At 43.3% G+C, this 26,839-nt stretch overlaps 1 protein-coding gene across 12 annotated transcripts in view; it reads left to right on the top strand.

Moving 5' to 3' along the window:
• VPS13B (vacuolar protein sorting 13 homolog B) overlaps window positions 1–26,839 on the top strand; it is a 931,639-nt gene that overhangs the window by 505,264 nt on the left and 399,536 nt on the right. For all 12 annotated transcript variants that reach the window (XM_077809935.1, XM_077809942.1, XM_077809940.1 and 9 more), the window contains one exon: window positions 13,293–13,420. In XM_077809935.1, the coding sequence (XP_077666061.1) occupies window positions 13,293–13,420 (128 nt within the window). The remainder of the gene's footprint in view (window positions 1–13,292; window positions 13,421–26,839) is intronic.

Here is a 26,839-nt window from a genome sequence, read left to right as displayed (position 1 = left end):
CTCCTTAGGGGAATGGCTGCTTCTCTTGGTATTGCAAGGAAAGTTGTGGAGGAAAAACCCCACAAACTAATGGATATTTTGTACCCAGCTATGGTAGGACAGCCAGCCCAACTTATAGATGAGGCTACCATGCAGCCTATTAAGATGATGTGGCAAATCCCTTTGTCCAGTCCACTGGCACTAAATTAATGGAATATAAATACCAGGAGTATTATTCCAAGCGTAGTAGGAGTTTTACTCAAACCCTATGCAGGGGTCTCTAGGAATAGCCTCTGTAAACAAGAGATATCATCAAGGCTGGGTTAAGGCCTATCTCCAAAGAAAAGGATACAAAAAACTAGATCTCTTTGGGATAAATATTTATGCCATGGTAGGCTTACAGTTCTGCATTACCAATCACCAGGCCTTCATGGCCTGATATGACTATTCTAACCCTGAGAGCTGTGTCTTATTCTCATTTTTGTGATTAAAAAAAATAATATATTTTGTTAGATAATATCATTATGGAATTTTGCCAACAAAAATAAATCCGAAGCATTAAAAAATGGCATTTATGCATTTCTTGTCAAGTAAGTGATAAAGAAAAAAAAAAAACCTGTTACCCCTTGATATTTTTATACTTCTGATCTTCTGATTTCCAAATGTTGAAACATAGATGAGTAATTAATTTTCTATGATGTTAGCATTAATCCATCAGATTCTATTTGCTCAAATAAATTTGTTAGTCTCTAAGGTGCCACAAGTACTCCTTTTCTTTTTGCGAATACAGACTAACACGGCTGCTACTCTGAAACCTATTTGATATTATAAATCTGTCATTTTAATCTACTCTAGCATCCTGAGTTAATGATTTTTAAGAAAGTATCTAAAAGTCCATAAGGTACAGTAAGTCTGTGGTGAAGACTCATTTGTAATCAGACTGAGGGTTGCTAAGATTCAAGATGATTGTTTACTGCTCTGGAAAGTAAATTTTAACACTAGTTATTTTCTTTTTTGTGTTTATTGTTTTGCTATCGTTTAAACAAATGCAGCCTTAAAATCGAAGTGTACCATATGATAATTTTAAAATCTTGCCCTATACTAAACTTTAATTCAGCAACTTTCTATTCTGCATTAATTTAAATCAGAAAGTAAATTTATTATTTCCAGTTGTTAATAAGTATATTTTCACTATACGTTGTCCCCTCAGGAGTGCTTTGGTACAGCTGACTCGTTTTGACACTCCCTACTGACTGAACCATTCTTGTACCATTGTTTACATCAGGACTGACCTCGCCTGCGGCACCATTTTCAGCACCAGTGGGTGCCAATCCCAACCTCATTCTTGGCTATGGATGAATTGGGTGACCTGTTGGTTCCTTGTGGAGTTGCCCCGCCACATCTACATGGTCCTGGGACTCTTGGGCTTCAGAGTCAGGCTTCCCATTCTCCTGTTCCACTTCACCTGAGGGAGTCCAGAGGCCACCAGTGGACCAATATGCCTACCAAAGTTGGCACGTGCCTCAAGGCCGGGATAGAGGCCCCTGGCCCAGCACCTACTGGCCACTAATGTCTTACCCATACCAATGCTGCCTGGGGCCCAGTGGGAAGCTCCTTGCTCCCATAGGTCTCACTCATTGTCAGCATCAAGAGCAAGATCCCCTACTTGTTCAGCATTAGTGATTGCAGACCAGCCACAAGTCCAGACGTCTAAGTTTCCCCCTTCCTGTGGAGTCACTGGAATTTCTACATCTGGACACATTGCCCAAGGAGCAGGATCTGCCTGTAGTCCAGCCAACAGCTTATGTGGTGTTGGCTGGTTTGTCCTCTCCTTCAGTCCTAGAGGACTTCAAGGTATACCAGGACCTGTTACGTCAGGTTGCCTCATCCCTGGATATTCAGGTGGACTTACTGTAGGAGAATATCCATAAACTTATGGGGAAATAACTGTGATGGGTTGGATCACAGAAACCCCCTTTGGGACTGCCACCTGATGTCCTGAGACTATTTCTAACCCATTTTCCCTGCCAGCTTGGGACTCCAGAACCTTGCGTCTTTGAGCCAGATATGTGAGCCTGCTACAAACATAGACCCCAGTCTGAACCGCATCCCCTAAAAGCTGCAGGCTTAACTGAAAACAGCTTAAGAAGCGTTCCTGTCTCCAACACTCAGATGCCCAGCTCCCAATGGGGTCCAAACCCCAAATAAATCCGTTTTACTCTGTATAAAGCTTATACAGGGTAAACTCATAAATTGTTCGCCCTCTATAACACCAATAGAGAGAGATGCACAGATGTTTGCCCCCCCTCCCCTCCTCCAGGTATTAATACATACTCTGGGTTAATTGATAAGTAAAAAGTGATTTTTTTTTAAATACAAAAAGTAGGATGTAAGTGGTTCCAAGTAATAACAGACAGAACAAATTGAATTACCAAGCAAAATAAAATAAAACATGTAAGTCTATGCCTAATACAGTAAGAAAGTGATTACAGAAGAAATCTCACCCTCAGAGATATTCCAGTAAGTTTCTTTTACAGACTAGCCTCCTTCTAGTCTGGGTCCAGCAATCACTCACACCCCTGTGGTTACTGTCCTTTGTTCCAGTTTCTTTCAGGTATTCTTTGGGGGTGGAGAGGCTATCTCTTGAGCCAGCTGAAGACCAAATGGAGGGGTCTGCCAGGGGCTTAAATAGACTTTCTCTTGTGGGTGGAGACCCCTTCCTCTCTCCTATGCAAAATCCAGCTCCAAGATGGAGTTTTGGAATCACAGGGGCAAGTCACATGTCCATTCATGACTCAGTTTTTACAGGCAGCAGCCATTGCCCACATGCTATCTTAGACTCAGACTCAGATATTAAGGTCAGAAGGGACCATTGTGATCATCTAGTCTGACCTCCTGCACAATGCAGGCCACAGAATCTCACCCATCCACTCCTGCGATAAACCTCTCACCTATGTCTGAGCTATTGAAGTCCTCAAATCACGGTTTAAAGACTTCAAGGAGCAGAGAATCCTCCAGCAAGTGACCCATTCCCCATGCTACAGAGGAAGGCGAAAAACCCCCAGGGCCTCTTCCAATCTGCCCTGGAGGAAAATGCCTTCCCGACCCCAAATATGGCAATCAGTTGAACCCTGAGCATGTGGGCAAGATTCACCAGCCAGATACTCAGGAAAGAATTCTCTGTAGTAATTCAGATCCCACTCCATCTAATATCCCATCATAGGCCATTGGGCCTATTTTACCATGAATAGTTAAAGATCAATTAATTGCCAAAATCATGTTATTTCATCATACCATATTCATTCTATTAGTGTCTATGTGATAAAAGCTTTATAAAAAACATTTCAAATCCGATTTTTAATTGCCAATCAAACATTCAAAATCACAAAAATTTCATTAGAAAGTTTTAACTCTGTGTCTTGTAAGTGTGGAATCATGTAATTAGCCACAAGAGAAAATAAATGTTCTGAAGCAAAATTTAATTTGTGATGCTGATCTATGCAGAATACTAGAAAATATACATTCTTAGTAATAGTAAATAAAGACCACATATATGTGAAATAATGAAATGGCCTAAATCTTTGAACAATTTTCAAATGTTTTCACTATCTATGATGTCATAGCCATATCTGTAATATCCACTGTAAAGGCATATTTTCTGTCACTGCTCCTTTTCAAATACATAAATTCAGTAACAAAATAGCAATTAAAAAAGCACTAGAATTAGAATGCCAGATTCTGATTTCAGTTATGTCAGTGAAAATCTTGAGTAATTCTACTGAATAACTGGAAAAATACACACACACAGACACACAGAGTTATTATATATACTTCCTTCCCACACCAATGTTGACACATAGGGTGGAAACCATCTCTTCCATTCATCTCTGTCATTTGTTGCTGCTTCCATTTGCTCTGTGGTGTTCACTCAACTATTCTGCCTTTCCTGTTAAGGATTCTTTTTAAGGTTTCTCGAAGGCGGGGTCCCCAAACTTTTTCGGTCATGCCCCCACCTTACCTGGGCTGCGCCCCCACTGGGAGCCGGGTCCAGGAGTGGGACCAGAGCTGGAAGCGGGAGCTGGGGACTGCTGTGGGGCCAGAGGTATGGCTGGGAGCAGAGCCACAGCTGGCCTTGGGGCAGGGCTGGAACAAGGCAGGTGAATGTCTCCAGGAAGACTTCTTATGTAGATTGGAGTCTTCCAAGATCCATTGTCAGTTAAGTGTTTCTTGATTGGGCACTTAATTTGCACATTCCTTTCTCAAGAAACCGACGAAATGCTTTACTAAGGCTACTTGAACTCAAACAAGTACACAGCCAGTATTCATAACTTTGAATACAAAACCGATACATGCATACACCTAGAATGAATATATTTAGTAGATCATAACCTTTACCGAGATATGTTACATGGCATATGTAGCATAAAACATTTTCCAGTTATGTCATATATACATTCATAAGCATGTTCCCATAAAGCATTATGGGGTGCAACGTCACAATAACTTATGGGTAAACAAACTCCGATAAATACAAGATGACTTCCTCAACTGGTTGGCTATGGCCAAGTTTGAGGAGCAGTTGCCTGAGGCTTCCCAGGCTGAATTTCGGGCATTTGTTGCTGAGGGCTGCTTGGTGGTAAAAACCTCAATGCAGTCTTGCCATTGATGTGGCGGACACTTGGGCCTGGGCTATGGCCTTGGCAATTACTATGATCAGGGCTTCTTTGCTCCACAACTCAGGGATTCTATTGGATGTTGCAGTTTGATGTCAGAACTTTGTTTTCAAACAAGACTGATGAAACCCTGCATTCCTTTAAGGATTTAAGGTCTCCCTTCAGGTCTCTGAGGATATACATGCCACCCGTGTAGAGATGTCATTACGGGCACAGCAACAACAGCCACACAGACCACAGCATCCCTTTGTATAACCTTTCCCCTGAGACAGCAGGACTGCCCCAGGAAGAGTGATAGGTCTCACAAGAGGAAACACTGAAGCTCAGGGCCCGACCGCTTTGCGCACCCTCCTTTGGCAGCTGCTAAATGCCCATTTTGACTCATTGGTTCAGAGCTCTGTTACAGTTGTTTTTCTTTGTCCCTCGATGTCCCCCCGCATTCCTTTGGGGACTGACTGTTTTGTTTTTACAATGCCTGGATCTCGATAACATCTGACAGCTGGATCCTAGACACTGTAAGATTGGGCTACGCCATCCAGTTCCTCTCCACACCCCATCTCCCTGTTCCTCTTCAGGGACCCCTTTCATGAAATACTGCTTTTCAAGCAGGTCAGCTCTCTGCTAGAGTTGGGAGTGGTGGTGGAGATTCAGTGAGAACACTGTGATCATGGGTTCTACTCCGAATATTTCCTGATACCAAAATCCAAGGGCAGGATGGGGCCCATCCATAACCTTCTCAACATAACAGTCTCAACAAGTTAATCAAATACCTGAGGTTCCACATGGTCATTCTATCAACTATCCTCCCTGCTTTGTCTCAGAATGACTGGTTTGCTGCTCTGGACCTTTAAGATGTCTACTTCCATGTGGCCATTCGGCAGAGTGACAGGAAGTAAGTTTGCTTCATGGTAGGAGACTGCTGTTTCCAGTAAATGATTCTCCTGTTTGGTCTCACTTCTGGCCGACAGGTCTTCACTCAAATGCATGGCAGTGGTCATGGAGTACCTCAGGAGGAAGGGAATCCATATCTCCCCCCTCCTCAGTGACTGGTTACTGAAGGGCAGCTCCAGAGAGGAGATTCTTGCCACATCCACACCCCATTATGCTTACTCGACCGTTTTCTAAATACAGTAAAGTCAACCTACAGTAAAGTCAGACTCAGCAAATAGAATTTATTGGGGTCCTGTTAGATTCCATTAAATTGAGGGCATTCCAGGAGATTCAGCAGCTGTGCCTCAGTTTGCAATCACAACCATCCATAACTGTGTGTGCCTGAGCCTGTTGGACCACATGTCTGCTTGTACCCAGGTCATCTATCTTGCCAGGTTAAACCTTTGTCCTCTTCACATGTGGCTTAGGACAGTTTACCGCCCTGACCTGTGTTCTCTAGACAGGTTGGTTCACCTTCATCCATCAGTCCTGGAGTCCTTACACTGGTGGGAGTCCCCATGCAATGTGTTGCAGGAGGTCCCCTTCACTCAGCCCTCTCTGACCAAGTCAGTGGTTACTGACACGTCCCTTTTGGGTTGAGGAGTACCTCTGGACTTGCTATGGAGGCAGGGTCTGTGGTCAGAACATGAGGCCTCGCTCCATACCAACCTGTTCGAACTTTGGGCCATCCACAATGCATGTTGTGCATTCCAGGACTGCATCAGGCATTCAGTGGTTCACATACTAACACGGACAATACCACTGCAATGTACTATGTGAACAAACAAGGAGGCGCTCATTCCAAATTACTCTGCTTGGAGGTGATCAGCCTGTGTCAGTTCTATATTGAAGAGGAAATCACCCTTATAGCTGTCCACTTACAGGGGTCCAGAACCATCTTGTGGATCATCTCAGCAGAGTTTCTCTCTGAATGGTCCCTTGGTGAATCCATGTTGACTGTTTCTGATCACCTTCCTCTCCTCCAAGTTCTTCAAAATGGATTCCTTGAGGACCTGCTCCATTCTCCTTCTTCCCTTTTTTAAAGATGGGCACTATATTTGCCTTTTTCCCAATAATCCGGGACCTCCCCCAGTCGCCATGAGTTTTCAAAGATAATGGCCAATGGCTCTGCAGTTACATCAGCCAATTCCCTCAGCACCCTCAGATGCATTGCATCCAGCCCCATGGACTTGTGCATGTCCAGTTTTCTAAATAGTCCTTAACCTGTTTTTTCACCACTGAGGGCTGCTCACCTCCTCCCCATACTGTGCTGCCCAGTGCAGCAGTCTGGGAGCTGACCTTGTCCGTGAAGACTGAGGCAAAAAAAGCATTAAATACTTCAGCTTTTTCCACATCATCTGTCACTAGGCTGCCTCCTCCATTTAGTAAGGGTCCCACACTTTCCTGACCACTTCCTTGTTGCTAACATATCTGTAGAAACCGTTCACATCCCTTGCTAGCAATTCCAGTTATGCTTTGGCCTTCCTTATTACACCCTTGCATGCTCAATCAATATTTTTAGACTCCTCTCTAGTCATCTGTCCAAGTTTCCACTTCTTGTAAGCTTCCTTTTTGTGTTTAAGCTCACCAAAGATTTCTCTGTTAAGCCAAGCTTGTCGCCTGCCATATTTGCTATTCTTTTTGCACATCGGAATGGTTTGTTCCTGCACCCTCAATAAGGCGTCTTTAAAATACAGCCAACTGTCCTGGACTCCATATTTGCCTCCCAGGGGATCCTGCCCTTCAGTTCCCTCAGGGAGTCAAAGTCTGCTTTTCTGAAGTCCAGGGTCTGTATTCTGCTGTTCTTCTTTCTTCCTTTTGTCAGGATACTGAACTTGACCATCTCATGATCACTGCTGCTCAAGTTGCCACCCACTTCTACTTCCCCTACCAATTCTTCCCTGTTTGTGAGCAGCAGGTCAAGAGGAGCACGACCCCTAATTGGTTCCTCCAGCACTTGCACCAGGAAGTTCTCACCAACACTCTCCAAAAACTTTCTCGGTAGTTGTCCAAGAGTTCCTACTTAAGAATAAGAAGACCAGAACGGCCTAACTGGCTAAGTGGAAGAGGTTTTCCATGTGGTCTTTGGCCCGTGGGAGCCATCTGGTGGAGGCTTCCATCCAGGACATCTTGGAATATCTATTACACCTTCAGGAATCAGGCCTAGCATGCAGTTCTCTGAGAGTGCACTTGGCAGCAATATTGGCACTTCATCCCCCTGTCTAAGGAAAATTGGGTTTCTCCAATGCCATGGTGACAAGATTTCTGAAAGGGCTCCTTCACCTGCATCCTCCAGTCTGAGAGATCGTCGTCTTGTGGGACCTGAACACTGGTTTAGCAGCTCTAATGGATCCTCCTTTCAAGCCCCTTGCTTCCCATCCACTGCCGCTCCTATCTCAGAAAACTGCATTCTTGATAGCCATTACCTCTATCAGGAGGGCATGTGAGTTGCAGACCCTGAAGGCTGCACCTCCTTCCATGCAGTTCTCGAGACACAAGGTTATAGTTTGGCCACACCTGAAGTTTGTATCCAGGGTGGTCTGTCAGTTTCATTTGAACCAGGTGGTGTATTTTCTCGGAGGAGCAACGGTTCCATATGCTAGACATTAGACACTGTCTAGTGTTCTATCTGAACAGAACTGAACAGTTTCATGCCTTGCCTCTTCATGTCATATGCAGACCCCATAAAGGGATATGTAGTCTCTGCATGAACCATCTCTAGATGGATAACATCTTGCATCAAGACTGATTATGAGATAGCGTCTGCTACGCCTCCTCAGCAGATATGTGGTCTGCACATACATTTGCAGACCATTAGGCAATTGTTGCTTCTTCCAGAGCTGATGCTAATATCAGCAGAGCAGTCCTGTGATCCTTACTCAAGTACACGCTGAACCCCGCCTCCAGATTGGGGTACTGCTCATTAGTCACCTACTTGGAATACACATCTACATCTACTCAAAGAAGAAGAAACAGTTACTTTCTGTAACTGTGGTTCTTCGAGATATAATGCAGACGTGTATTCCACAACTCACTCTGCATCCCCTCTGCATTGGAGTCTTCCCCTGGATATTCAGTGCGAAGAAACTGAGGGGGGTCAGGGCAGTGCTACCTATTATAGCTAGAGGAGGGGCTACAGGCATGAGCGCCTCCCCTGTACAGATACTGCTAAGCAAAAGTCTCTGGCTCCGGTGGATGCACACACCTACTTGGAATGTCTGCAGCACATCTCAAAGAACCCACAATTACAGTAAGTAACCATTTCTTACCTCCTTTCTGCTATAGACCACCGGACCAGGGGGATGAGGTAGATGAGGCTTTCTTCCGGCAGCTCACGGAAGCTACTAGATCGCATGCCCTGATTCTCATGGGTGACTTTAATTTTCCTGATATCTGCTGGGAGAGCAATACTGCGGTGCATAGACAATCCAGGAAGTTTTTGGAAAGCATAGGGGACAATTTCCTGGCGCAAGTGCTAGAGGAGCCAACTAGGGGGGGCGCTTTTCTTGACCTGCTGCTCACAAACCGGGTAGAATTAGTGGGGGAAGCAAAAGTGGATGGGAATCTGGGAGGCAGTGACCATGAGTTGGTTGAGTTCAGGATCCTGACGCAGAGAAGAAAGGTAAGCAGCAGGATACGGACCCTGGACTTCAGGAAAGCAGACTTCGACTCCCTCAGGGAAGGGATGGCCAGGATCCCCTGGGGGACTAACTTGAAGGGGAAAGGAGTCCAGGAGAGCTGGCTGTATTTCAAGGAATCCCTGTTGAGGTTACAGGGACAACCATCCCGATGAGTCAAAAGAATAGTAAATATGGCAGGCGACCCGCTTGGCTTAATGGTGAAATCCTAGCGGATCTTAAACATAAAAAAGAAGCTTACAAGAAGTGGAAGGTTGGACATATGACCAGGGAAGAGTATAAAAATATTGCTCGGGCATGTAGGAATGAAATCAGGAGGGCCAAATCGCACCTGGAGCTGCAGGTAGCGAGAGATGTCAAGAGTAACAAGAAGGGTTTTTTCAGGTATGTTGGCAACAAGAAGAAAGCCAAGGAAAGTGTGGGCCCCTTACTGAATGAGGGAGGCAACCTAGTGACAGAGGATGTGGAAAAAGCTAATGTACTCAATGCTTTTTTTGCCTCTGTTTTCACTGACAAGGTCAGCTCCCAGACTGCTGCGCTGGGCATCACAAAATGGGGAAGAGATGGCCAGCCCTCTGTGGAGATAGAGGTGGTTAGGGACTATTTAGAAAAGCTGGACGTGCACAAGTCCATGGGGCTGGACGAGTTGCATCCGAGAGTGCTGAAGGAATTGGCGGCTGTGATTGCAGAGCCATTGGCCATTATCTTTGAAAACTCGTGGCGAACCGGGGAAGTCCCGGATGACTGGAAAAAGGCTAATGCAGTGCCAATCTTTAAAAAAGGGAAGAAGGAGGATCCTGGGAACTACAGGCCAGTCAGCCTCACCTCAGTCCCTGGAAAAATCATGGAGCAGGTCCTCAAAGAATCAATCCTGATGCACTTGCATGAGAGGAAAGTGATCAGGAACAGCCAGCATGGATTCACCAAGGGAAGGTCATGCCTGACTAATCTAATCGCCTTTTATGATGAGATTACTGGTTCTGTGGATGAAGGGAAAGCAGTGGATGTATTGTTTCTTGACTTTAGCAAAGCTTTTGACACGGTCTCCCACAGTATTCTTGTCAGCAAGTTAAGGAAGTATGGGCTGGATGAATGCACTATAAGGTGGGTAGAAAGCTGGCTAGATTGTCGGGCTCAACGGGTAGTGATCAATGGCTCCATGTCTAGTTGGCAGCCGGTATCAAGTGGAGTGCCCCAAGGGTCGGTCCTGGGGCCGGTTTTGTTCAATATCTTCATAAATGATCTGGAGGATGGTGTGGATTGCACTCTCAGCAAATTTGCGGACGATACTAAACTGGGAGGAGTGGTAGATACGCTGGAGGGGAGGGATAGGATACAGAAGGACCTAGACAAATTGGAGGATTGGGCCAAAAGAAATCTGATGAGGTTCAATAAGGATAAGTGCAGGGCCCTGCACTTAGGATGGAAGAATCCAGTGCACCGCTACAGACTAGGGACCGAATGGCTAGGCAGCAGTTCTGCGGAAAAGGACCTAGGGGTGACAGTGGACGAGAAGCTGGATATGAGTCAGCAGTGTGCCCTTGTTGCCAAGAAGGCCAATGGCATTTTGGGATGTATAAGTAGGGGCATAGCCAGCAGATCGAGGGACGTGATCGTTCCCCTCTATTCGACATTGGTGAGGCCTCACCTGGAGTACTGTGTCCAGTTTTGGGCCCCACACTACAAGAAGGATGTGGATAAATTGGAGAGAGTCCAGCGAAGGGCAACAAAAATTATTAGGGGTCTAGAACACATGACTTATGAGGAGAGGCTGAGGGAGCTGGGATTGTTTAGCCTGCAGAAGAGAAGAATGAGGGGGGATTTGATAGCTGCTTTCAACTACCTGAAAGGGGGTTCCAAAGAGGATGGCTCTAGACTGTTCTCAATGGTAGCAGATGACAGAACGAGGAGTAATGGTCTCAAGTTGCAGTGGGGGAGGTTTAGATTGGATATTAGGAAAAACTTTTTCACTAAGAGGGTGGTGAAACACTGGAATGCGTTACCTAGGGAGGTGGTAGAATCTCCTTCCTTAGAGGTTTTTAAGGTCAGGCTTGACCAAGTCCTGGCTGGGATGATTTAACTGGGAATTGGTCCTGCTTCGAGCAGGGGGTTGGACTAGATGACCTTCAGGGGTCCCTTCCAACCCTGATATTCTATGATTCATCCTCACTGTCATTGCAATGTCCTGCTCTATAGTCTCCCATGTCTTTTTTTTCTCTTTCCGTTCCAGTATAACCCAAATGCTGCAAGCAAAATTATCTTTCCTTCCCGCTTTTCAGACTGTCTCTTCACCTTTTCTTGATTTCCTTACCTACCACATAAAATTCAGCTTTCTCTCTTTTTTCAAGACAGTCCATAAATTACAATCTATCAAATTTTTGAAATTGAGTTTTTAAATGGATTTTGCCAAAATTATTAGCCAGCCATAGTTTTTTTTACCCTCTCACAGCTTTTTACCGGAAAAAAAATATCACAGATAAATTTCTAAGAGCTCATGCTGTTGCCTCAGTGTCTCCCCCTCTCTTGCCCTTGCCCCTTTTGGGGTGCTTTAGAATGTGATCTTTTGCCTTGTCCCTATATTTTCAAAGATGATTGAAATTGTCTAATGGCCAAACTTCTCTCAGAAGGGCACACAGTCAGATTTTGCCTGATTCAATTTGAAGATGCATGTGCGATGGAAGGAGGCAGTTGGTTGCTTTTTGGCAGAGTTTATATGCTCCAGACTGCTATAGGTATTAGAATTCTACTGATTTTAAATTCATTTTAAAATGAACTAGAAAGAATTATTAATTTATGCCTACAATTTTCTCTGGTCGTTCATGAATGGGGTAGAAAAGAGAAGTTGAAGAAGCTGAGTACATCGAAAGATGTTGCAAAATCTCAAAGGGATAATTTAATATTTGTTGTGGAAAATGCATATAATTGCTACTTCTGCTGAAAAAAAACATTATTTGGTGGGTCTGTGTAGCAGGATCACTGCCTAATAAGCTTAGGGTAGTTCTGCAGTGGCCTTGCCTCAGTTTCCTCTTGTGAGGGTTTGGCTGATCCAGTGGCTTGGCCCCCCAGCTAAGACTTTAATGAAAGTCCCCCGATTCTGGAGTATACCAGTCAAAAAGACCAGTACAAAAAACCCAGAGTGTATATCCCAGCCTCAAGCTGAGTACAGCCCCTGCATCCTGAGGGGCTGGTCTGTCTAACACCTTAGACACTCTTCATAAAGCCCTCTGGTTCAGTATTCAGCCACTCCCAGGCTCTGTTCAGTCTGTCCCCGTCAGCCCTTCCCTGCTTTGCATACTTGTAAATTAATTCCTCTTTTAAATCATTTTTATATTCACATGTTATAACTAAATTAAATATATTATTAATATAGTATGGTGCAGTTACTTTTTTTTTTCCTTATTAGAAAATTTTATTTTTTGCAACATTTTATGATGCTTTTTATGCATTTTAGAATTTTCTTAAGCCCATTAGATTTTTAAAAGTTTAGGAACAATATTTAAATGATGGTTTAGTTTTCTTGAATATTTTGGCATGCTTGCTGAAAAACCTTTCCTTAAATTAATAATTAAAGATACTAAGTCAAAGACTGAATTTTAACATGGACACTGTCTTCCTCTTTGCAACAAGTTTACAGAACTAAATCTTTGTTTAGATTACCCAGGCAGCAAATTAAGTGGAAAACTTATTACTAGTACATCATCAAATATGCCATCACATGTTGAAAATGGACTTTAATTGCTTAGGTCAAGCATGCTTCATAATATTTTTTAGCAGCTTATGTTGGAAAAATTTAGGATGTCTCTAAATGCAGTTAAAATGTTGAATTTCTCCCCACAATTAATTGATAGTATTCCCTTCCCAAGCTTAAATCTAGTAAATAAAACAATACTCGTTCGCTCAAGTTTCTGCTGTACAGTGTAAACACTGAAATGCACATTTTGAATTCGGGAGCGGAGACAAACTATTTATAGACCTTAAAGAAAAAAATAATGTACTGTCAGTAGTACTAGTAATCAGTTACTGAGTGAAGGTACATATCATCCAATTAACTAGTGTATGTTGTTTGCTTTAGAATCTAGGCCTTTGTCACTTCCATTGAAACCCATGCTGACCTCATCTGAGAGCTGCAGAAGTCCTGAGGAGAAAATGAAAGAATTTATTGGAATAGTGTGGAATGCAGTTAAACGCCTTACACTTCAGGTAAGATGAAAAGGGAGTGAGAAAAGTTATGTCTTCCCACATTTTATGATACTTTTCATGCACTTTAGCACTTTTAAAAAAATATCTGTAAAAACAGCTTCCCAGTTTTATCATCGTATTTTACTTTAAAAATACTAGAGACTAAAAATTGAAATATGGCTGTTTGGTAAATTCACCAAGGATTCATAGAATTTAAAATATGTGTATTTGATGGACTTATCTTTCTACTTAACTTTAAAAGGAGAAGAATCTTGAACAACATTTGTATGAAGAATTAAACTTTTTTTTTATCACACATATGGAGGTCTTGCACCAGCTTTAATTGGCCCCACAGAGCAGTTTTCTTTCTAAAAATAAACTATTTGAGTGCTTTTAAGTATGGAAATAGTATGTGTAATTAATACAGTCATAGTGGTATCTCATCTACTTAAATTTTTGCCTCTTTGTCAAGATAACAAGTAGACCGCTCAGACTGAACTGTACAATTCTGTATAATCTGCATAAATTTGAGCTTAATAGAAGCAATGCTTTTTTATAACCATGTACATATATACCCCACACACACAAATAAACTATGTTAAAAGAATGTTACTAAAGTTGCAAAGGCAAGCATTCAGAAGTTATGAAATGCCTCAATTAAGGTTTCCTGTGTAACCTTAATTCAACTCCCTTGTGTGCACACATTATGATACAGTCTTGAAGTACATGATCACATACATTTTTCCCCTAGCCAGTATCATTTCTCTCCCTGAGTCCTAGCTCCTTGTCAAATCTGTTTTTCATCCCCATGTGTGCACAGAGGCAAACGTGTATGTATGTACATACGTGCGCATGTGTGCACATGCACACTGACACTCAGAAATTATCCAAGGTTAGCATAATATTTGTGGAATGCCTAACAGATTTTTTCTTTATTGAGACCATTCAATGGTATAAAATATGACAGCAACACATTGTTCATGTACTTAAAAATTATTATTGGGGAAGCATAACCATTGGATCTTCCATTACCCCTTCTGCATACCAATTTATTCACTTGTATATCACCAAATACCAATGCCTTCACTTTATTTATTCCTTACTCAGAGAAGACTCTCATTGACTTCATTATAGGATAGGGTGTGAAAATTGGAGTTTTTCTGAATAAGGGCGGGCTTCAGGATTGTGGCTTAATACATAACCTCCCGAAGTTGATGGAATACTATCTATTGATTTCATTGGGCTTTGAGTCAGGTCCTGGGTTCATAGTTTCTAAGCAGATTTGTCTCTCCCCTCCCCATTTTCATTTTCACCAGTGGGAAAGAGGAGTCAGATATTTCCTTGTAAGCAAAGTATTTTTATGATGTGTTTGTACAGGGTACAACACAATGAGGCCCTGATTCTGGATTGAGGCATGAAGGTTCTATTGCAATACAAACAAATGATGATGATGATGATAATAAAGGAGTGAGTTATGAATGAGAGAATTGGGTGATGAAGGGCATGGGGTTTAGGGGTATTCAGAAGTGTTAATTGTCTCCTCTGTCCGAAATTTCTCTTGGTGACCTTCTCTGTTTTATCAATAACATTTCTGGGGTTTTGCAACCAAAGTATCTGCCAGGAAAATGAAATGTTAGCTCATGTGTTGAGGTGTATGAAAGATATTGACCAATTAAAATGAATACTCAGTTTTTCATTTTTGCAAAGAAGTAAAAAATGTTGGAATTATGTATTGTCTGGGGGTTTTTTGCAAAAATTAAAGGAGGTTGTGCAAATAGATTTGTGCGTTCTCAAAAAAAAATTCTGCAAGTGAAGATAAACTGTTGTATAACAAACATGTATTAGCTCAATTCCTTGATGTTAGGATGTTGGCAGATTTTTTTAATGCTAGATCCACTTTCTTATTTTTCAAATAATTTCTTATCTACAGTTTGTAATTTTGGTTATATTTTTGTGAGACAATCAGATGTCTTCTGATTTTGAGCGCCATGAATATGAAACTGTATTATTTATCTATTTTAATATTGAAATAGTTCTGTAAAATCACAAAACACTTTACAGAAATAAAAAGGACACTGTTGTCTCACAGAACTTAGCACCAGATTTTTAAATGTAGCTAGCTGCCTAAAAATGTAGATTGGTGTCTAGTGGGGTTTTCAAAAGTACCTAAGATCCAACTCCCTTTGTGACTTGGGCACCTAAACCCTTTTGAAAATCCCATTAGGTACCACATATCTGCATCTTTAGATGCCTAAATAACTCTTAAAAACTTGGCCCTTAGACTCTAGGCTCCAATCCTGCAAAGACTCACACATGCTTAATTTGCTGCCCTGCACATACTCCCATTTGAAGTCAATGGAAACTCTCACAAGGCATGAAGCTAAATGTGTGCAAGTCTTTGCAGGATTTGTGTCTAAGTGTACTGTCCTGCAAACCTTTACTTCTGTGAGCTGCTGATGTAGATATTAAGAAGATCATGTACAGTCAGTGTGCTCATTTGCATAAGTAAGAATTTGCAGGATTAGGACCCATATAAGACAAAGGAAATGAGGGTAACTGGTAAAGAAAAAGGATAGGAAAGGGAGGGTCACAAGTTAGAACAAACAGATAATGTGTGCCCTATTATATAAGAATGTAAGAATGGCAATACTGGATCAGACCAATGGTCCATCTTAACCCAGTATCCTGTCTTCCAAGAATGGCCAGTGCCAGATGCTTCAGAGGGAATGAACAGAACAGGACAGTTTATTGTGTGATCCATACCCTGTTGACCAGTCCCAGCTTTTGGCAGTCAGAGGTTTAGGGACATCCAGAGAATAGGGTTCCATTCCAGACCATCTTGGCTTATAGTCGTAGATGGACCTATCCTCTGTGAACTTATCTAATTCTTTTTTGAAACCCAGTTATACTTTTGACCTTTACGACATCACCTGGGAATGAGTTCCTCAGGTTGACTGTGAGTGAACAAGTACTTCCTTATGTTTGTTTAAATGTGCTGCCTATTAATTTCATTGGGTGACCCCTGGTTCTTGTGTTATGTGAAAGGTTAAATAACACTTCCTTATTCACTTTCTCCACACCACTCATAGTTTTATAGACTTCTGTCATATCCCTCTTAGTCATCTCTTTTCTAAGCTGAACAGTATCAGACTTTTTAAGTCTCTCCTTATATGGAAGCTATTCCTTACCCCTGGTCATTTTGTTGTCTTTCTCTGTACTTTTTCCAGTTCTAATATATCTTTTTGAGATGGGGAGACCAGAACTGTATGTACTACTGTATGTACTCAAGGTATGAGCATAACATGGAATTATATAGTGGCATTATGATATTTTCTGTCTTATTAGCTATCCCTTTCCTAATGATTCCGATAATTCTGTTAGCTTTTTTTTGACTGGAGCTGCACACTGAGCAGATGTTTTTCTTCGAGTAGTGTCCCTCTAGATACTCCACTGTAGGTGTATCTGTGCTCTTGAGCCACAAATCAAAGATTTTAGGTGGCAGTGTCCTTTCAGCCCCCACATGCGCTCTCCCTACCTTGTGGTCTGCCTCAAGGCTATCTAGCACTGCCCAAGTGAACCCCTCTCAGTTTGTTTTGGACCACCTTTGGCCTTCAAGAGCTGAGCAGTTGTCCCTTCCTTATCTGTGTAATTAGCATAAGTAGTAGTTGTTTTTGTTTCTTTTGTTCTCCTTAATAGTTAGTGTTTCCTTTTTATTCCTTTGGAAGGAAACACTAGCTATTAAGGAGAAGGGAGAAGAAGAAAAAGGACGTTATGTTTCCTATACTTTATGGAGGGAATCTCCCACTCCTCCAGGGGAAAGAAGAACTTTCTTCTGTGTTCCTCACTGCTAGAGGGTGATAGCCCCTCCAGGGACATCCCAGCTTCAAGAGGTGCCTCTCTGCAAGGAGTTAATTCCTGTAACAGACAGACACTCTCACTGTGACTGGAATCTGGGAGAGTCCCATATCCTTCAGTAGTGCTTCCTCTGCCACCAGCTAAAGCTGAGGTCTTGCAAGAACCGGGAGCTGAAGTTAAAACTCCTCCTTATGTAAAAGGCACTTCAGCTTCCAGGAGCCTTCACAGATCATTCCCAGAGCCTTCAACTTCAAAGGGGGTAGAGTTATGGAAAAGACCAGCAGATTTCCCCATAAAGGCTTGAGGGAAAGGGCTCCAAACTGAATCATTGGCCAGCCAGAGAAGTTCCCCAGTGCAATCAGCCACCTTGGTACTGGTGGCTCCAAAGCGTAGTACCTAGAACCATCAAGGTGCCTCCACTGTGAGCGCTGCCAGACCACCTAGAGATGCCAGAGGCTCAGTCTCTGAGGCAGTGGTACCGTCCTCTAAGGACAAAGACAAATACCATATTGCCTCTAAATGAGGGGCACCGAGAAAACCTTTGGTACTAGGTGCGGCAAAGCTCCAATCTAGGAAGCACTCTTCACTTTCACAACTATCAGTGCTGACAACGTGCCACAGACTCTCTTCCGTGGTACTGAGTGAGCCAACAGTACCACAAGAGTTCTGGTACCCTAGAGACCTGACAGTTAGGAAAGAATGGCAATCCCCATTCTTCGGGCCTAGGGCCCCTGTACAGAGCACATCCCAGCACCCAGTATCGCCCTCAGCAACGGGCTGTGTACCATCAATACCGTGGTCAGCGCCACTCTTACTCAGTGATGAATCTGACAGTGACCAGGAGAATGTCATTTCCCTGGCCTCTCATCATGGTCTGCCATCACAATATAAGGGGTGTCCTCAATTCCATGAAGCTGACCCACGTTTCTGGTATGAGCACAGATTACCCTAAATGAGGTGGCAGATACACATCACAAGCTAGTGTATTTTCTGCACACCATCTCCATGTCCCGAATTGCCCTCCCAATTAATGAAGCGATTTTAGATCCTGCCAAAGTCATCTGACAGACACCAGCCTCCATCATACCAACCTAAAAGAGAGTTGACAAAAAATAATACATCCCTCCCAAAGAGACAGACTTCCTGTTTCAATGTACACAACCCAACTCCATTGTAGTGGATGTGGTTAATGCATGAGTCAGGTAACATTATGCGAAGTTGACCCCATGCAAATGAGATTGGAAGAGGCTAGATATCTTTGGGAAGAAGGTGTATTTATAGTTACAAACTACCAAGCTGTCATGGCCAAGTATAATTTTATTAATTATAGGAAACTCAGTGCGTTTCTGGAACATTTACCAGAGACACAAAGGGAGCAGTTTTAGGCCATTGTCAGAGAGAGTCAGTTACTAGCCAGAACTGTGCTACAGACGGCACTCAATACAGCTGCTACAGTGGCCTACTAAGTCTCCACAGCAGTGGTATTGAGGCTGGCTTCTTGGCTACACCTTTCCAGGTTGCCCAAAGAGCTGGAAACGATGGTGGAAGATCTCCCATTTGAAAAACCCAAGCTCTTTGCGGAGAAGGCAGACTCTTCTCTCCACATGTTGAAGGATTCCCAGGATTATGCTCCCTGGGAATCTACTCTGCAGAACAGACGAGAAGATATAGCTGTCAGCCACAGCACAGGTCACAACCTCCTCAATACCCACCTTCTGAGCACTATTACAAGCTACAGCATAAGAGGTCCAGAGTTCAGAAGCACAAGCAGTCAGCACCCCAATCCATGACCTTGCAGACTGCCTCTTCTAAGCACTTTTGACAGGTTGGTCAAGGGCCCGAACAACTATATCTAGCAACATTAGCTGCCATCTACACCCCTGGTGTGCCCTTTTGGAAGTTACCTGACCCTCTTTCGCAGCAGTTGGGAGAAGATCACCTCTGACAGATCCATCCCCCATTCTGACCTTCCTTCCCTGTCCCTCTTCAGGCACCTTTCTCACAAAAGCCTACTTCAGCAGGAAATGGATCATGCAAAAGGGCCATAGAACCAGTCCCAGCAACTCAGGGGCAAAGGGTTTTATTCCCATTATTTCCTGATCCCCCAGGCGAAGGGATGGTGTAGGCTAAGTCTTGATTTAAGGGCATTAAACAAATATGTGAGGGTGTGGAAGTTCAATATGGTCATGCTAGCAGCCATTATTCCAGCTCTAGAGCAAGCAGATTGATTTTTGGCCCTTGACCTACAAGGTGCCTACTTTCACACCTTGATACGACCACTGCACAGAAGATTTCTACAGGTTTCAGATTAACAGCCGTGTTAGTCTGTATTCGCAAAAAGAAAAGGAGTACTTGTGGCACCTTAGAGACTAACCAATTCATTTGAGCATAAGCTTTCGTGGGCTACAGCTCATTTCATCGGATGCATACTGTGGAAAGTGTAGAAGATCTTTTTATACACACAAAGCATGAAAAAATACCTCCTCCCACCCCACTCTCCTGCTGGTAATAGCTTATCTAAAGTGATCACTCTCCTTACAATGTGTATGATAGTCAAGGTGGGCCATTTCCAGCACAAATCCAGGGTTTAACAAGAACGTCGGGGAGGGGGGTAGGAAAAAACAGGGGAAATAGGTTACCTTGCATAGTGACTTAGCCACTCCCAGTCTCTATTCAAGCCTAAGTTAATTGTATCCAATTTGCAAATGAATTCCAATTCAACAGTTTCTCGCTGGAGTCTGGATTTGAAGTTTTTTTGTTGTAATATAGCAACTTTCATGTCTGTAATCGCGTGACCAGAGAGATTGAAGTGTTCTCCGACTGGTTTATGAATGTTATAATTCTTGACATCTGATTTGTGTCCATTTATTCTTTTACGTAGAGACTGTCCAGTTTGCCCAGTGTACATGGCAGAGGGGCATTGCTGGCACATGATGGCATATATCACATTGGTGGATGTGCAGGTGAACGAGTCTCTGATAGTGTGGCTGATGTTATTAGGCCCTATGATGGTGTCCCCTGAATAGATATGTGGGCACAGTTGGCAACGGGCTTTGTTGCAAGGATAGGTTCGTGGGTTAGTGGTTCTGTTGTGTGGTATGTGGTTGCTGGTGAGTATTTGCTTCAGGTTGCGGGGCTGTCTGTAGGCAAGGACTGGCCTGTCTCCCAAGATTTGTGAGAGTGTTGGGTCATCCTTCAGGATAGGTTGTAGATCCTTAATAATGCATTGGAGGGGTTTTAGTTGGGGGCTGAAGGTGACGGCTAGTGGCGTTCTGTTATTTTCTTTGTTAGGCCTGTCCTGTAGTAGGTGACTTCCGGGACCTCTTCTGGCTCTATCAATCTGTTTCTTCACTTCCGCAGGTGGGTATTGTAGTTGTAAGAATGCTTGATAGAGATCTTATAGGTGTTTGTCTCTGTCTGAGGGGTTGGAGCAAATGCAGTTGTATCGCAGAGCTTGGCTGTAGAGGATGGATCGTGTGGTGGGGTCAGCGTGAAAGCTGGAGGCATGTAGGTAGGAATAGCGGTCAGTAGGTTTCCGGTATAGGGTGGTGTTTATGTGACCATTGTTTATTAGCACTGTAGTGTCCAGGAAGTGGATCTCTTGTGTGGACTGGACCAGGCTGAGGTTGATGGTGGGATGGAAATTGTTGAAATCATGGTGGAATTCCTCAAGGGCTTCTTTTCCATGGGTCCAGATGATGAAGATGTCATCAATATAGCGCAAGTAGAGTAGGGGCGTTAGGGGACGAGAGCTGAGGAAGCGTTGTTCTAAGTCAGCCATAAAAATGTTGGCATACTGTGGGGCCATGCGGGTGCCCATAGCAGTGTCGCTGATCTGAAGGTATACATTGTCCCCAAATGTGAAATAGTTATGGGTAAGGACAAAGTCACAAAGTTCAGCCACCAGGTTTGCCGTGACATTATCGGGGATAGTGTTCTTGACGGCTTGTAGTCCATCTTTGTGTGGAATGTTGGTGTAGAGGGCTTCTACATCCATAGTGGCCAGGATGGTGTTATCAGGAAGATCACCGATGGATTGTAGTTTCCTCAGGAAGTCAGTGGTGTCTCGAAGGTAGCTGGGAGTGCTGGTAGCATAGGGCCTGAGGAGGGAGTCTACATAGCCAGACCATCCTGCTGTCAGGGTGCCAATGCCTGAGATGATGGGGCACTCAGGATTTCCAGGTTTATGGATCTTGGGTAGTAGATAGAATATCCCAGGTCGGGGTTCCAGGGGTGTGTCTGTGCGAATTTGATCTTGTGCTTTTTCAGGGAGTTTCTTGAGCAAATGCTGTAGTTTCTTTTGGTAACTCTCAGTGGGATCAGAGGGTAATGGCTTGTAGAAAGTGGTGTTGGAGAGCTGCCGAGCAGCCTCTTGTTCATATTCTGACCTATTCATGATGACAACAGCACCTCCTTTGTCAACCTTTTTGATTATGATGTCAGAGTTGTTTCTGAGGCTGTGGATGGCATTGTGTTCCGCACGGCTGAGGTTATGGGGCAAGTGATGCTGCTTTTCCACAATTTCAGCCCGTGCACATCGGCGGAAGCACTCTATGTAGAAGTCCAGTCTGCTGTTTCGACCTTCAGGAGGAGTCCACCTAGAATCCTTCTTTTTGTAATGTTAGTAGGGAGGCCTCTGTGGATTAGTATGTTGTTCAGAGGTATGTTGGAAATATTCCTTGAGTCGGAGATGTCGAAAATAGGATTCTAGGTCACCACAGAACTGTATCATGTTCGTGGGGGTGGAGGTGCAGAAGGAGAGGCCCCGAGATAGGACAGCTGCTTCTGCTGGGCTGAGAGTATAGTTGGATAGGTTAACAATATTGCTGGGTGGGTTGAGGGAACCATTGCTGTGGCCCCTTGTGGCATGTAGTAGTTTAGAAAGTTTAATGTCCTTTTTCTTTTGTAGAGAAGCAAAGTGTGTTGTAAATGGCTTGTCTAGTTTTAGTGAAGTCCAGCCACGAGGAAGTTTGTGTGGAAGGTTAGTTTTTTTATGAGAGTATCCATTTTTGAGAGCTCATTCTTAATCTTTCCCTGTTTGCTGTAGAGGATGTTGATCAGGTGATTCCGCAGTTTCTTTGAGAGCGTGTGGCACAAGCTGTCAGCATAGTCTGTGTGGTATGTAGATTGTAATGGAACCTTCCACACAAACTTCCTCGTGGCTGGGCTTTACTAAAACTAGACAAGCCAGACTCCAGCGAGAAACTGTTGAATTGGAATTCATTTGCAAATTGGATACAATTAACTTAGGTTTGAATAGAGGCTGGGAGTGGCTAAGTCATTATGCAAGGTAACCTATTTCCCCTTGTTTTTTCCTACCCCCCCCCGCCCAGATGCTCTTGTTAAACCCTGGATTTGTGCTGGAAATGGCCCACCTTGATTATCATACACATTGTAAGGAGAGTGGTCACTTTAGATAAGCTATTACCAGCAGAAGAGTGGGTTTGTGTGTTTGTTAGGGTGGGGCGGGGGGGGGGGCTGGGGTGAGAAAACTTGGATTTGTGCTGGAAATGGCTCAACTTGATTATCATACACATTGTAAGGAGAGTGATCACTTTAGATAAGCTATTACCAGCAGGAGAGTGGGGTGGGAGGAGGTATTTTTTCACGCTTTGTGTGTATAAAAAGATCTTCTACACTTTCCACAGTATGCATCCGATGAAGTGAGCTGTAGCTCACGAAAGCTTATGCTTGAATAAATTGGTTAGTCTCTAAGGTGCCACAAGTACTCCTTTTCTTTTTAAGATTTCTACAGTCTATCTTCAGGCAGAACCACTATCAGTGGAGGGTGCTTCCATTTGGCCTCTCGTCTGCACCCAGGGTATTCGTCAATGTTCTTTCCATCATAACGGCACACCTGCGGACATTGGGCATTGTGGTCTACCCATACCCAGATGACTACCTCTTCAGGGCTCCCTATTTCATGATGCCGTACAAGCCACCTAGATAACCATGCGCACATTTGCACAGCTGGGTCTACAGCGCAACTTACAGAAATCGACACTGACCACAATACAGTGAATGGCTTTTATTGGTGCCAACCTCAATGCAGTAAGAGCAAGAGCATTCCTCCAGTTACACAGACTCATAACCATTATGAATCTCATAGAGACTGTCCAGGCCAGTCCTCAAACACCAGCCAGGAATGGCCTGCAGCTGGTAGGTCATATTGCAACATGCACCTTCGTTGCCCCAAATGCCTGATGTTCATGAGGTGTCTTCAGATGTGGCTCACTTCTGTCTATTCCCTGAAGAGGGACAGGCTAACCGAACAGCTATCACTGACCTCCACAGTAAAGCACTCCCTGAACTGATGGAAAGACCCATCCAATGTCCGATCAGGCGTTCCAATCATGCAGCCGCCAACAACACTGACTCTAATGACGGATGCCTTCCTAATAAGCTGGGGACCTCACCTAAATGACTGCAAGGTTCAAGGTAAGTGGTCTTCCACAGAAGCGACCCTCCATATCAGTCTTTTGGAGCTAAGGGCCATCAGGAATGCCTGTGCACACATTCTGCCTTTCATCAAGAACACCCACACAAAGGTCATGACAGACAATATGACATGTATGTTGTATATAAATCACCCTGGGGGCACCATATCTCTCTACCTCTGCACAGAAGTACTCAAACTTTGGAATTGGTGTATCTATCATAATGTGCTTATCTCAGCTGTCTGTGTATCAGGGATACAGAACATGATAGCCAGCAGTCTCAGTTGGAACTTTTCTCATAACCACGAATGGGAACTGAACTCAGAGGTGCTTCGAGACATATTCACCCTATGTGTAACCCCAACTACAGATCTCTTCGCTAATTACCAGAACAAGAAATGTCCTTGTTACTGCGCCAGGGCCAGCCTGGGGAAACATTCACTGGGAGACACTCTCATCTTTCAATGGAACAGAAACCTCCTATATGTTGTTCACCTGTTTCCTATTCTATCCAAGGTTCTGCTGAAAATTCAACGAGAGAAAGAAAGAGTTATTCTGATTGTCCCATCCTGGCCGAGACAAGTCTGGTTCCCTTACCTGAAACAGATGACAATATGTCCTCCGTGTCTTCTTTGGCCCATTACCCATCTGCCCTCTGAAAACAATGGGCTGGTCTTTCACCCTCCACCTCAAGGCTTGGCTCCTTCTTGGCTCTAAACCTTAGAGGTAGAATGCTCTCACGAGGTGGAAGACATATTGTTGTCGTCAGCCAAAAGTCGACCACTAAACATACTTACCAATGAAAATGATTCCAAGTTTTGTGTCATTCTAAGCACACAGACCCAACCTTGTCTTCCATCCCTCTGACTTTAGACTACATTTTAGACCTCAAGAGGCCAAAACTCTCACTCAGCTTCTTTAAGCTACATCTTGCGGACATAATGGCTTTCCACCATCAGGTAGATGGATACTCGGTGTTTGCTTACCTGCTGACGCAGAGATTCCTTATAGGCATTGGGAACTCTTCATGCATGTGAGCCCACCTACTCCAACCTGGGATCTTAACCTAATTCTCAGAGCTTTGACTAGACCTCCCTTTGGACCCATGGCAACTTGCTCTCTCTTACAGCTGTCCATGAAGACAGCATTTTTAATTGCCATCACCTCAGCTAGGGGCATAGGAGGAATGGCACATCCACCATACATGGTCTTTTTTAAAGACAAAGTAACTCTGAGGCCTCATCCCAAGTTTCTCCCTAAAGTTGCCTCCACTTTTCATATGAATCAACATATCCATCTTCCTGTTTTTTGCCCAAAACCATATTATGACAACAGGGAAGTGATTCTGCATATGGTAGATATTAGAAGAGCACCAGCATTCTACTTGGACAGGACTAAGGACATCAGGAAGTCCTTGAGTTGCATTAATCACTTATCAAGTGTGCAAGCTGTTGCCTCTGTCCAGAATCTGTATGCACACCATGGGGTCAATTTCTACTTCGGTTGTATTCCTTAAAGATGCCCTAGCTCGGAAATTTCTAGGCAGTGACTTGGGTCTCTTATCCCGTGACTGCCTACTTTGCTTAAGAACCTTTGACCAGGGACCTTGTCAAAGGTTTTCTGAAAGTCCAAGTACAACTTGATCACCCTTGTCCACACATTTGTTGACTCCCGTAAAGATTGGTGAATTATGATTTCCATTTACAAAAAAAGTGTGGAGTCTTCCCCCAACATATCGTGTTCATTTATGTGTTAGTAATTCTTTACTAGTTTCAACCAGTTTGCCCCATACTGAAGTTAGGCTTACAGGCCTTTATTTGCCCAGATTGCCTCTGAAGTCTTTTTTAAAAATAGTTGTTACATTAGCTATCTTCCAATCATCTGGTATAGAGGTTGATTTAAGCAATAGGTTATATACCATAGTTAGTGGTTCATTTCATATTTGAGTTCCTTCAGAACTCTTGGGCGAATGCCATCTGGTCCTTGTGTCTTATTACTTTTTAATTTATCAATTTGTTCCAAAACTCCTCTACTGACACCTCAATTGGGGGCAGTTCCTCAGATTTGTTACCTAAAAAGAATGAATCGTGAGTGGGAATCTCCCATACATTCTCTACAGTGAAGACCCAGTACAAAGAATTAGTTTAGCTTCTGCGCAACGGCCATGTCTTCCTTGAATTCTCCTTTAGCACCTTGATCGACCAGTGGCCCCACTAATTTTTTGGCAGGTTTCCTGCTGCTGATGTACTTAAAAAAAAATTGCTGTTTGTTTCTGTGTCTTTTGCTAGTTGAGCTTCAGATTCTTTTTTGGCCTGCCTAATTATATTTTTTACACTTAACTTGCCAGAGTTTGTGCTCCTTTCTGTTTCCCTCAGTAAGATTTTAAAGGGTTTTTTTTTCCGAAATGAAGCTTATAAACTGCAATATTTTAAAGCAGAGAATGAGGGAAGGTAATTATTTTTGTTGTGCTAAGTAACTTAGGGCATATCTACACTGCCCCACAGTTTGGACTACAGGAGTTTGAATAGCAGTGTGTACCAAAGTGCTGTTCTGTTATTTCTCTGTTTGGATGCTGCAGGCGCAAACTAACTGGTTCCTAGTTCACATTAATTTCGTTCTCTTGAAACCGGATTACACTACTTTGAGTAAAAAGCTAGTATTTCATACCTGCACATCCAGGGAGTGGAGTTACAGTGCCACACTTTGGTGTGCACTGTTATTCACACCCCCATAGTCCAAACTGCAGAAGCAGTGTAGACATGCCCTTAGAGTTGCCTAGGAAATGTAGCAAATTGCATGCCCAAATTTTTAATAAACTTTCCATGTTTGTGTCCCTAAATCACATTACTTGCTCACTTGTCCTGGTTTCTCTTCCATTTTCCCTGTTTCTTCACTGCCTTTTAATCACCATACCATCTCATTATACATAGTGAGATACATAATAAATATTCACCAACATTTATCTTTCTTTAACTTGCTGGAAAGAGGCACATTGAGTAGCCATCCAAAAAAATTACAGCAGCTCCTAATGAGATACCACATATGTAATTTAAGAATAGATTTCTAACAATGACGACATTATTTAGGGTTCCCCATCCTGGTGAAATATAAAAGGTGAGTAGATTTCTTTGCAGGTGCTTTTCTTTTA

This window comes from Eretmochelys imbricata, chromosome 2, assembly GCF_965152235.1.
Source record: "Eretmochelys imbricata isolate rEreImb1 chromosome 2, rEreImb1.hap1, whole genome shotgun sequence".
In the NCBI taxonomy this organism is placed as follows: Eukaryota; Metazoa; Chordata; order Testudines; family Cheloniidae; genus Eretmochelys; species Eretmochelys imbricata.
The sequence above is the reverse complement of the archived record's forward strand: the minus strand, read 5'-3'. Positions and strand labels throughout refer to the sequence as shown.